Source organism: Eumetopias jubatus, unplaced genomic scaffold, assembly GCF_037043125.1.
Source record: "Eumetopias jubatus isolate StellerSeaLion01/CBP00866 unplaced genomic scaffold, mEumJub1_p1.0 scaffold_17, whole genome shotgun sequence".
Taxonomy (NCBI): domain Eukaryota; kingdom Metazoa; phylum Chordata; class Mammalia; order Carnivora; family Otariidae; genus Eumetopias; species Eumetopias jubatus.
In genome coordinates, this window is record NW_028274823.1 from 8130574 (window position 1) to 8142718 (window position 12145).

General features: G+C 49.4%; 1 protein-coding gene across 2 annotated transcripts in view; it reads right to left on the reverse strand.

Annotated features, from left to right (window-relative positions):
- The window catches only part of LHPP (phospholysine phosphohistidine inorganic pyrophosphate phosphatase), a 127763-nt gene extending 125002 nt beyond the window's left edge, over positions 1 to 2761 (reverse strand). For both annotated transcript variants that reach the window (XM_028119906.1, XM_028119908.1), the window contains exon 1: positions 2570 to 2761. In XM_028119906.1, coding sequence (XP_027975707.1) covers positions 2570 to 2694 — 125 coding nt within the window. In that variant the 5' untranslated portion in view covers positions 2695 to 2761. The remainder of the gene's footprint in view (positions 1 to 2569) is intronic.
- Positions 2762 to 12145: the final 9384 nt, after the last annotated feature.

The following is a 12145-nucleotide window of genomic DNA, read 5'->3' on the forward strand; positions in this document are numbered from 1 at the left end:
CCTGCTGTCTGCCCCACTGCCAGGCCGTTCCCCACTTTGCAACTAGAGCGATCTTAAAATATTTGTAATTTTTTTTTTTTTTTTGGTGAGGTACCTTTTTTCCAGCTTTACTGACATATGATCCTCACAAAGTACTTGCAATTCAAATTTTCAAACGGGAGATACATTCACATGGTTCAAAAAGGTTAAAAAAAAGTTAATACACAAAGCTGGACAGTGAAGAATCAACCCCCCAGCGCTCCCCAATTGTCCGCCCCCTAGCTCTTCAAACAGTGAAGCTCTTCCCTCAGCTTCCTTAAGCAAACACAGCAGCAGGAACACAGGCCCTCATTTCTGCCTTTTCCACCCAAAAGACAGACACCGCACAGCCTGTTCTGTGCTTTCCTGTCTTCAGACAATACCTCTATATGACAAGCACACTCATTCCTCTTTCTGCTGCATGGTGTTCCCCTGCACAGTCGGATGGACCATGACACTCCCCTATTAGTGGGTGTTTGAGCTGTTTCCAGTGTTTTCCTATTTCCGAAAGTTACTTTCATGAATGACCTCGCACTGATGTCCTTTCTCATGTATGAGGCAAGGCAATTTCCAGAAGTGGAACTGGTGAGAGATAATGCCAAATGTATCTTCCACAAGCAATGTCTGACAGGGTCTGTCTCCACACTCTCTCACCAAGAGAACGCATGCTCAAAGTTGTGCATTTTTGCCAGTTTTCTCGTATTGATGAAAAATGGCACCTTGGCATAGTTTTGATTTGCATTTCTCTTACCTAAGTAAGGCTGAGCATCTTTCCTATGCTTAGGGGTCATTTACCTTTTCTTCCTTGTGAACTGATTGTTTGTATCTCTTGGGCATTTTTCTCTTAGGCTGCTGTTTTTTGTTTTTTGGGTTTTTTTTTGCTGTTGATCTCTAGATTTGGGGGCATAATTATAAAGGTCCTCTACTCTAAGATTTCAAAGGAAATCTCTCCTGTTTTCATTTGGTACTTAAACAGTTTTGCTTTTTACGTTTCAAGTTCTTTAAAACATAAATCAGATCACATGACACTCCCGCCTAAAATCTTCAGTGACTCCCCCCTTGCACTCAGGATAAAATCCAGGCACATCTCCGCAACAAGTCCCCACTATAGCCATGCTCCTCCTCTTTGGTTCCGTGAACACGAACGTGCCAGGCTCTCTTCTGCTGCTAGGCCTTTGCAACCGCTGTTCCCTCTAGCTGTAATGCACTTCCTCTGCTCCTTCTCCCAGGTGGCCCTTTGTACCCTCTGGTTGAGTCCAATGCCTTCTCCTTAGAGAAGTCCAACCTCCCCTCTGTCGCTTTTTCAGCAAATCTTGCGTTTACTCGTCTGCATCCAAGTTTACTGTCCATTTCCCTTGCAGACATGAGCCCCATGAAGACTTGTCTGCCTCAGTCACGGCTCCGAGACTGTGGCCTCATGCTTCGCCATACTAGGTTCACTTAACCCCAAAATATAGCCAGCGCCCTCTGCTGCATTCCCATAATGTTCTTGACACCATAAAGTGCCATCACATAATGTTCCTGGTCATGACAGAGTTTGTCTGAAGCCTTGGGGTAAAGAAAGACTAAAGCAAAGAGCAGAGCTTAAACCTGGACTTTAGGAAATGAAGCTCCCAGGGCCGTGGGGAGTCTCCTAGGTCTGGGATGCCCTTCACATGCACTCCTTGTGGTCATGTCTCCCTTTTCTGAGTTCCTGGCCTCTCAAACACCTCCAACTTTGCTACACAGGACAGTTTGGCTCCTGTACAGACTGGTAGGGTGGGCTCCCTGAGAAGGACCAAGAGGCTCACTTAATTGCCATCTAGAGGTAGGTAAATTGAGTCCTAGTGAGGTCAAGCCACTAACCCAGGGTCCTCCAACCAGTGAATCTGGGAAGCCAAGTCCTGGGCAATTAGCCCTTCCTGGCTGCCCATCAAAATCATGGCAGCACTGGCCTGTCGTGCCAATGGCAACTACAAAGCGGAGGGTCCAGGGGCGCCAACCGTGTTCCTTGCGTGGTTTTCTGTGCTCAAGATTTGGTGGACAAAACGCCCTCCCCCTCCTCTCCACCCCCAAGCAAATGATGCCAGCACATACATAATTTAAAGTTTTCCGGTAACTACATTAAAATGTAAAAAACAGGTGGAATCTATTTGATATATTTTATTTGACCTAATATATTCAAACTATTATCACTTCCACATGTAATCCCTATAAAGCAACACAAAGAGCTCTTTACGTTTTTGTCACTAAGTCTTCGAAATCCGGCGTGGACTGTACACTAACCGCACAACTCGGTTCAGACCAGCCTTATCCCAAGCGCTCAGCGGCCGCAGGAAGGCAGGGGCTGCCCGCTGGGACAGCGAACCTCGGACCAGCACAGGCCCTACGCTCAGCGGCGGGTGCGGCGGCGGGGTCCGGCCCGGGGTGGGGCGGGGGGGGGGTCCCAGCACGAGGGGCGGGGCCAGAGCCGCAGCTCCGCCCGCGTCCGCCCCCACCCCCGGCAGGGGCCAGAAACCGCCGGTGGGACCCAGCTCAGCGCCGAGCCTTGCGCCCACCGCGGCCCACTCACCTCGCCACCGCCTCCACGGAGCCAGGGATCGGCGTGCCGCCGTCCTCACCGCCATCGTACAGCACGCCCGAGATGTCGAGCAGCACCCCGCGCACGCCGGCCAGCCGCTCGCCCCACGCGGCCATCGTGCTCTGCCGTGGGCCTCAGACTCCGCGTCCCAACACCCGGCTGAGAACGGCGGACAGGCTCGCCGCGCAGAGGCGCCTGGGAAGTGTAGTCCTGGACGGTACAGTCCGGCGGGGCGGGGCGGGGCCAGCGGGGTGGGCCGGGTGTAAACCCGGAACGGCGGGGCGCAAACCCCCGGACCCCTGGCTGCCGCCTCTCCATTTCCGGGTCACACACCCCCGAAATCGGAGCCATCTCCATAGGAGAGCTCTGTGGACAAAAGGCAGGAAGAGCAAAAAACAAGCCCCTGGGAAATAGTCAACCCCCTTAAAAACCAGAGCAAGGCAAATCAAGACAAGGAGGCACCTGTAAAGCAGCAAACATTAAAGAGATCAGTGCTTCATTGGTGTCCTCATCCTTTTGCTGAGAGTGTGACAGCCCTAAAAGCAATGGAGATAGTTAGACCAATTGGCCGGATAATCCCACGCCTGAGAAGTGATGCTAAGGAAGTGATTCTAAAGACGGTGAGTGCAGTGTAAGCTCTCACGCCAGAACAAGCTGGAGGAAAAGTCAGTGTGCAAACAAGTGTAACATGGCTACAGAAAGAAATATTATGCCACCAAAAATGAAAACTAGGTCACAACATGGAAACTGCTTGTGTTATAACATATGAGAAAGCAGACTACAAAACTAGTAAATTTTACATTACCAGGCAGTAATGTAGACCACAGCCCTGCAAAATTAAGGATGCGTAGGAATAGGGCTGGGAAGAAAATGGGAACATTGCAGTGTATTAGGCCAACGACATTTTGGATGAATTGTTACAATCCATTTCATGTTACCTCATTTTTGCAATAAATAGAAATTGATAGAAAAGGGGACGTTTCCTTGACTGCCCCTCTGACCTTTCCAAGTATTTAAATTGAAACTTGAGGGGACCCTGGGTGGCTCAGTCAGTTAAGCGTCTGCCTTCAGCTCAGGTCATTATATTGGGGTCCTCGGATGGAGCCCCTGGAGAGGCTCCCTGCTCAACGGGGGGCCTGCTTCTCTCTCTCCCTCTGCCCCTCCCCACACACACTCGTGCTCCTGCTCACTCACTATCTCTCTCTCAAATAAAAAATAAAAATCTTTAAATTGAAAAAAAAGAAACTTGAAAAAAATCAGACTCCTCTGGGCGTGACTTAGCTTTGAGGTATCAAAAGAAGACTATATTAGAATGGCCACTTCATTTTAAGTTCTTCAGTCACAGACAGGACATAGAATTCGTCAGAATCTTAGAATTTTAACTCAATTCAATGAATTGTGCATATCGTATTGCTAAGTTTACTGGGGAATTTTGTACTCTGTTGATTTTACAGGAGGAATGTAAAATGTAGTTCCTGCCCTTTGGGAATTTACAATCTGGTTGAGGGAGAAAAGAATATTAGACCTTAAAACAAACCAAAAAAAAAAAAAAAAAAAGAATATTAGCCGTGGGTCTTAGCTGCAGAAAATAGAAACCACACCAACTAAAGGTTTACACAGGCAGTAAGAAGCTTACAGATTTCCATGGGAACTGGAGAACCAAGCTCAAGTACTATAGAGCGAAGAGCCATGCAGCTGTGAGAAATGCCCGACTGCATTGCTCCATTGGGGTAACTTGGCTCCTAAGTGACCAGGGACCTGACAGTACAGGCCCCAAAGAACCAAATCCACCCACCACCATGCTCTTGAAGGATTCTCTCCACCTGTGGCTACCACTTACCTTGCTTTCACCATGTCTAGCTTGGTAGAACCTAGCCCAAGCTGTAAGGGAGTCTGGAAAATGCAGTTTTTAGCCATCCAGATTCTGTGGTACAGGAGCTGAGTGAGTCAATCTGGGTAATCTGCATGAACATCATGCTCTGTATACATGTATTGAACGTTTACTTTGTGGGCTCAGGGCTCTAGGAATGCAAAAAGGTCAAAGGCATGATCTTTGCCTTTGAGTCAAGACTGCAGAGAACAAGATACACACTTTGAAGATTGCTGATTAAATGTGTGCTAAGCCAAGGAGTGACATAGCCACAGCTGAGAGGGTGGGCTCTGTTACCCAGAGAAGGCAGCAGTGGTTTCTGAGCTGAGGGACAGCCTGAAATGGACCTTGAAGAGGAGCTTCCTGCCAAGGAGGAGAAGCAAGGGCATTTCTACCAGTGGTGAGGAGCCTGCCCATGGTTCTCCCTCTTCTACTGGCCGTGTATGACCTTGGGTAAATCACTTTCTTTATCTAGGATTATGGTAGACAAAATAATGTCCCTAGAAGGTGTCCACATCCTTCTCTCCAGAGCCCGGGAATGTACTACCTTACCTGGCACAAGTACCTTTGCAGATGCAATTAAGCTAAGGATCTTGAAATGGGCGGTTATCCCGGATGATCCAAATAGGCTCAGTGTGATCACAAGAGTCCTTATAAGGGAAAGAGGGAGACAGGAGAGTCAGAGTCAGAGAAGGAGACATGACAACAGAAGCGGAGCTGAGAGAGAAAGAGAGAGAGGGAGTAAAAGAGAGAGGGAGGGAGAGAGAGATTCGAAAATGGCCTTGAATATGAAGGGGCCTTGAGCCAAGAAATGCAGGCAGCCTCTAGAAGCTGGAAAAGGGAAAGAAATGGATTCTCCTCTGAAGCCTCCAGAAGGAATTCAGCCCTGCTGACACCTTGATTTTAGGGTTTCTTGCCTCTAGAACCGGAAGATAATAAATTTGTGTTGCTTTAAACTGCTACGTTTGTGCCAGTTTGTTACAGTACCAGTAGGAAATGAATACAGGGACTCAGGTTCCTCATCTGAAGAATGACATTGGTCCAAGGTGACAACATGGTATTTTGAGCCACTGACGGACTTGGACCTAGCCTAAAAGTCCATGACCTTTCTTTGGGTATAATGGGTGAAAGGCATTATATAAGTTAGGGTTTCATTTGGCTGTGTGTAACAGAAACCCAACTATAGTTGCTCAACAAAATAGAGATACTTTTCTCATATATCAGGAACTCAAGAGGGAGGCAGGCCTGGGCAGGTACAATAGCTTCCAGGGATATTGGAATAGACTCCTTCCCTCTCCTGCTCGTCTACCCCTAACATGAGGCTTTCACCTTCATGCTCTCAAGGTGCCTACGGCATCCCTAAAACATTATGTCTGCATTTCAGGCAAGAAGAAGGGGAAGGAAAAGGGCAAAGGACCTGTGACAGCTGAGTCTTGCCCTTATACCAAGAAAACAAAAGCTTCCCCAAAAATCCTGATCCAATAGACTCTTGTTTATATCTTTTGGGCAAGAGCTAGTTCAGTTACTCTAGCGTGTAGAGCTTCGGGCCTGTTATATTTCCAATTATAAGTCTACAAATCATGTCTGAATTTCCACTCCAATGTGAATCCATTTAATCTTCTATGGCCATAGTAGATGTCATATAATCCTTCTAGATTTGCTGGTATTAGCTAGGACTCTTTCGTTGGCAGTAACAGAAACCCAATTTCAAATGGCTTAAATTTCAAAGGAATGTTTTGGCTCCCATAACCAGATAGTCCAGCAATTGATGGCTTCAGGCATGGCTGGTTCCAAGGCTTAAATGGTAATATCCTAGGCTCTCCGACTCTCCATTTCTTGGTTCTGCCCCATCTTTGGGTTGACTTCCTTCTCTCTCAGTGTGGTCAGGCTTTGTCCAGGCAACTGGGAGAGAGAGCTGTGACAGTTCCAGGCCAAAAGAATGCCAGGTAAACCACATGGGGAAGAACTTATGCCTCAACTTGGTCTGATGCTTCCAGAAAGAACTCTGGCCCTCTTGTATTAGAGCCCTCAAACTCCTCATGTCTGTGTTCAGAGGGAAATGGTACTATGATGATCCAGCCTGACCTAGGTGCCCTACCAGGGCTGGTATTCATAGTCTTACCGCACATGGAATTTGGGAGGGGAAGCCTCCCAGCAAAAAGCAGGGCACTACTACAAGAGCGCTAAGGTCTAAAAGTTTGTGTCCTCAAGAAAATTCGTTGTTGAAATCCTACGCCTAACATGATGGTATTAGGAGGTGGGGCCTTTGGGAAGTGATGAGGTCATGAGGATGGAGTCCTCATGAATGGGATTCAAGCAACCCAGGGAGCTAGCTCATCTGTCCATCCCATGACAGCACTACAAGAAATCAGGCAGTCTGCAATCTGGAAGAGGTTGGACCAAACCCTGTTGTGCTGGCACCCTGATCTTGAACTTCCAGCCTCCAAAATTGGGAGCAATAGGTTTCTGTTGTGTAGAAGCCACCCAGCCTGTGGCATTTTGTTTAAATAGTCCAAGTGGATAAGAAAGAGAAGGAAGAGATACTGTGCAGGCAAAATTAGGGTCCCCCACAGGAAACTTCTAATTTTTTTTAAGATTTTATTTATTTATTTGGCAGAGAGACAGAGAGAGAAAGCACAGGTAGGCAGAGTGGCAGGCAGAGGGAGAGGGAGAAGCAGGGTCCCGACTGAGCAGGGAGCCCAACGTGGGGCTTGATCCCAGAACCCTGGGATCATGACCTGAGCCGAAGGCAGACGCTTAACCAACTGAGCCACCCAGGTGCCCCAGGAACCTTCTATTCTTATCAAAGTTTGTCTCCCCTGGAAAGTGAGACCAGACACCAAGTAAGGTCTGGGTGGGCCAAGGGGTCTTCTGTGTTACTGAGGTGGGCCATAGTAGAAAAGAAAGTAAGGAGCCATCGGTCAAGAAGTGCCTCTTAGATTTCCATGTACATTAAAATCACCTGGAGGGCTTACTCAAACAGAGTTTTGGATTGAGGAGGTCTGGGATGGGCCTGAGAACCTGCATTTCTTACAGGCTCCCAAACAATGCTGATGCTGCTGGTCTCTGGATCTAGATCAACGTTTCTCAAATTTTAGGATACATGTGAATTTCCTGGGGGAACTTATTAAAATCCATATTCTGATTCAGTAGGTCCAGGGTGAAAAGAGATTCTGCATTTCTTTTTAATTTAATTTAATTTAATTTAATTTAATTTAATTTTTTAAAAGATTTTATTTATTTATTTGACAGAGAGAGAGATCGAGAGAAGGAACACAAGCAGGGGGAGCAGGAGAGGGAGAAGCAGGCTTCCTGCTGAGCAGGGAGCCCAACACAGGGCTCGATCCCAGGACCCCGGGATTATGACCTGAGCCGAAGGCAGACGCTTAAGGACTGAGCCACCCAAGCACCCCTAATTTTATTTTTTAAGTAACCTCTACACCCAATGTGGGGCTCAAACTTACAACCCCAAGATCAAGAGTTGTGTGCTCTTCTGACCGAGCCAACCCGGTGCCCTGCGATTCTGCATTTCTAACATGCCCTCAGGTAGGCAGCTACTGCTGGTCCACAGACCATACTTTAAGTAACAAGTCTAGATTCCAGACTCTAGAATGACCTCCCATCCATGGGGCAGCTCTGATAGTCTATGATCCTGTGATGTTTTTTTTTTTTTCTTTTCCTAAAAAGTGATCACTTTGTAGAGGAACATGTCCAAGACATTGCCCACGTATGTGCGTGTTGTTAGTAGAGGTACTGATTGGACAGGCTGTAAATGATGCTCATCAGTTGGTTCCTCCCTCCTTCCTGTCGCTGCCTGGCAGGATCTCCTAGCAGAGAAGGAGGTGAAGCTCAGGCTGTCAGCTCTAATGCTTTTGAGCAACTCGGGTAAAGCTGTGTGGGAGAGGACGCAGAGTGTGTGATAGTTTCCCAGGATTGCCATATTTCTTCGGCATCTCTTTGGCCATGGAGACATGCTCCCTTTTTGTACAAAGAGCGGGGAGTTAGCAGTTTTAAATAAGTACACTGAATTATGAGGCTCTGGCAGCAGACCATTGAGGCACTCACACGCGGCACGTTGTATGGAAGAGATTACTTCCAAAGGTGTGGGCGGGAGTAAGGGAAAGCGCAAAAATCTGTACTCAGCAGCAGAAGGCCTGATGAGTTCTTGCTCCAGCCACATGAGACCTGCAGCTGGAGGACCTGTGGCCTTCGGGGAAGAAGTACAGGAGCTGCTAACCTGAAGCTGGGTGAGAGAGACAAAGTAATCTCCTTCCTCCCATCCCTACCCTGACAGTTTTCTTCTGTGAAAGGCGTGGTTGCCCAGCATACATGGCCTGCTTAGAAGCATAAAAGTTGTTCCACAAAATGCATGGGAGGAAGGAGGATCCATTATGAACCCATATGCATTTCTAAACACTTCTGGATCATATTGTTATTGTTATTTTCAGCGTAGCCTGTACCAGCTCTGAAGGTATGGGGTTTCCAATCCCTCTTAATCAGACTATAGAGCTTTGGGTTTATGCTATTGGGCCACCATTTATTCCTTTGCAATCTTCAATCTGCTAAATGCCAGGGTGTTGGGGCGCCTGGGTGGCTCAGTCGTTAAGCGTCTGCCTTCGGCTCAGGTCATGATCTCAGGGTCCTGGGATCGAGCCCCGCATTGGGCTCCTTGCTCAGCAGTGAACCTGCTTCTCCCTCTCCCTCTGCCTGCCACTCTGCCTACTTGTGCTCTCTCTCTGTCTCTGTCAAATAAATAAATAAAATCTTTAAATAAATAAATAAATGCATGCCAGGGTGTTAATGAGCACACCAGAGACAAATGCTGGGCCCCAACTTTTTTTTTTTAAGATTGATTTCTTTATTTGAGAGAGAGAGAGTGAGAGTCAGGGCAGGGGCAGAGGGAGAGAGAGACTCTCAAGCAGACTCTCTGCTAAGTGCAGAGCTCGATGAGGGGCTCGATTCCTCGACCCTGAGATCATGACCCGAGCCTAAAAAAACCCGAGCCTAGAGTCAGACATGCAACCGACTGAGCCACCCAAGCACCCCAGTTCCGACCCAGTTGGAACCCGGGTTCCAACTTTAGGAAAGACCAAGGACCAGACAATCTGTCCCCCATACAGTGTGACAAAAGCTGTGCCAATCAGCATTCTTGGACTCTGGCTAACTGAATTCCAAAATGCAAGGGGGCACAGTGAGTGCGTTGGGAAGGCTGTAAGACAATTTACAGAATCAAAGAAAACGCCGGATTACCAGACCTCAGAAAGTACCAGACCCATCAGCTCCAGAGTGAGAATTAGCAGACAACTTCTTTCAGGCATTACTACTGAGATCAAGCAGCCCCAGCTCAGTGTCACACTGCCTCAGATTCCCAGGGGAGAGAGCCTGAGTGGTCCTGCAGGAGCCCACTCCCACCCGGTAGCCAGGGCAAGGTGGCGCCCTGCTTGGTAGTCCCACATAGGAAGCGCAGTGAGGTGGGGTGACCTGAGCAAAGTGAAGCTACTGATGCCAGAAAAGGGGCGAGGATGCTGATCAGGCAAAGGTAAGCGATGCCTACCGAGGCTGCCCGGAAGGCTGGGCGCCTGTGGGAGGGAGTGTCAGGGTCAGCCTGGGCAGGGCAGGGAAGGCCTCCCAGAGGAAAGAGCACTTGAACACAGGAGACCTGAAGCTGAAAGCAGGGTCCCTGGTGGGTGTGGGATGGAGAGAATATTGCTGGAGCGACACACACAGGTGTGAGAGCAAGTTCTACCCAGGGTTCCTCTCGTTGCCAGGACGAGAGCCCCTCTCAGGGTGTGTAATGCTTCATTTTGTGTATCAACTTGACTAGGCCCTGGGGTGCGACGATATTTGGTCAAACATTACTCTTGGTGTGTCCGTGAGGTGGTTTTTAGGTGATAAAAACATTGCAATTGGCAGACGGAGTAAAGCAGATTGCCTGCCCCAGTATGGGTGGGGCTCATCCAACCAGTTGAAGGCCTAAATAGAGCCCAAAGGCTGACCTCCTCCAGGTAAGGCAGAATCCTGCCGGCCTGACAGCCTTCACTCTGAGACAGTGGCTTCTTTCCTGCCTTCAGACTCAAACTGCAACAGCCGCGCTTCCGGAGGCTTGAGCCTGCTGGCGTTCAGACCAGAGCTACACCATCGGCTCTCGCGGGTCTCCGGCTTGCCCACACATTCTGCGGATCTTGGGACTTGCCAGCCTTCATAACTGCATGAACCACTTCCTTATTTTGGAAAAATCTCCGTATCTCAGTGTATCTCTCTGCCTCTGTATCCATACAGCCTATCAGCACTGGCCCCCTGGAGAACCCTGACTAATGAGGGTGGCTCGCATCAAAGTGAGGAGGAAGGTTCGTAAGGATGCACAGAGGCTCACCGGGAACCCAGAAGCAGCCCCACAGCCGGCCTCTGGAAGAATGGAGCCCAGACAGCCGCTGGTGCCCGCCCATCTGCCTATGCCTAACACAGCTTCCCCGCTTTGCTCTGCACATCTGTTCTGTTTTGCTCCCCAGCTCTTGCCGAGCTCTACTTCCTCATTACTTCTGTGCTCATGTGGCCCCATAACAGTCACCCCATCTCCATATTTCTCGCCCAGTGAGCTCAACCACCTACCATGGGCAGGAAACATGCCCGTGGGTCTTGATCAGACTCCTGGGGTCTGACTGGTCCAGCTCACTGGTTGAGCTGACTGCTTTGGGCAGCCCAGGGTGGGCCAGCCCAAGGGTTTGGGGTTCGCCGCCCCCCCCCCCCCGCCACCAGTCTGGCCCACTGCCCACTCACCAGGACCCAGAGGCTGGGCAGAGTGTCTGAGAAGGCAGCGTGCATGGGCCCTGCCTTCTAACCCACACACATCTAACACGGACCATCTCAGTCCAGGCACCATAGCTGCCCGGGCAGTGGGGTTGGATCGTGAAGAACATCATATTTGGAGCTAAGGCATTTTGTCTTCACCCTGTGGATCACAGTAGCCATGGAAATGCCATGAGCAGTGAATCAGGTGAGGTCACTTGGCATGAGCACAGTGGAGGTGGCAGACTTGGGACCCACAGACATGTTTTATTTTTAAAGATTATTTATTTGAGAGAGAGAAAGAGGGCAGGGGCAGAGGGAGAGAGAGACAATCCTCAAGCAGACTCTCCACTGAGCACGAGGCTCAATGCGGGGCTGGATCCCAGGGGGACCCTGAGATCACAACCTGAGCCGAAACCAAGAGTCGGATGCTTAGCTGACTGAGCCAGCCAGGCGCCCCCACAGACATGTTTCGGATGGGCTTTTTTCAACACTTTGAATTGGTTGCCAGCATTTAAAACTTTGGACTTACCACATACGAATCCAGCTTCCCAGCTACTTTGGGGCAGTATGGCGATCGGGCAGCTCCTGATCAGCATTCCTACAAGGTCATCCTCCTCCAGGTGGAGCATCAGCACCCCCTTGCCATAGGACACGGGCATTCCAGCTGGCGTTGCTCCTCTAGGCCAGGCCTGGCCCTCTGAGGGCTGGAGCTTGCACACCCACGCGAGGTGAAGAGCCTGTGGAGGTGGCCAGGCCGGAGGCAGGGAGACCAGGGAAAAGACACTGAAGGCATGAAATTTAAACACAGATGTGAGGAACAGAGGGCTTTGACACCTACCTTGCAGGAGACTGCCTAAAAATGACGGAGCACACTTACCTCCCGTCAACAGGGAAGCAGGTGTTTCAGG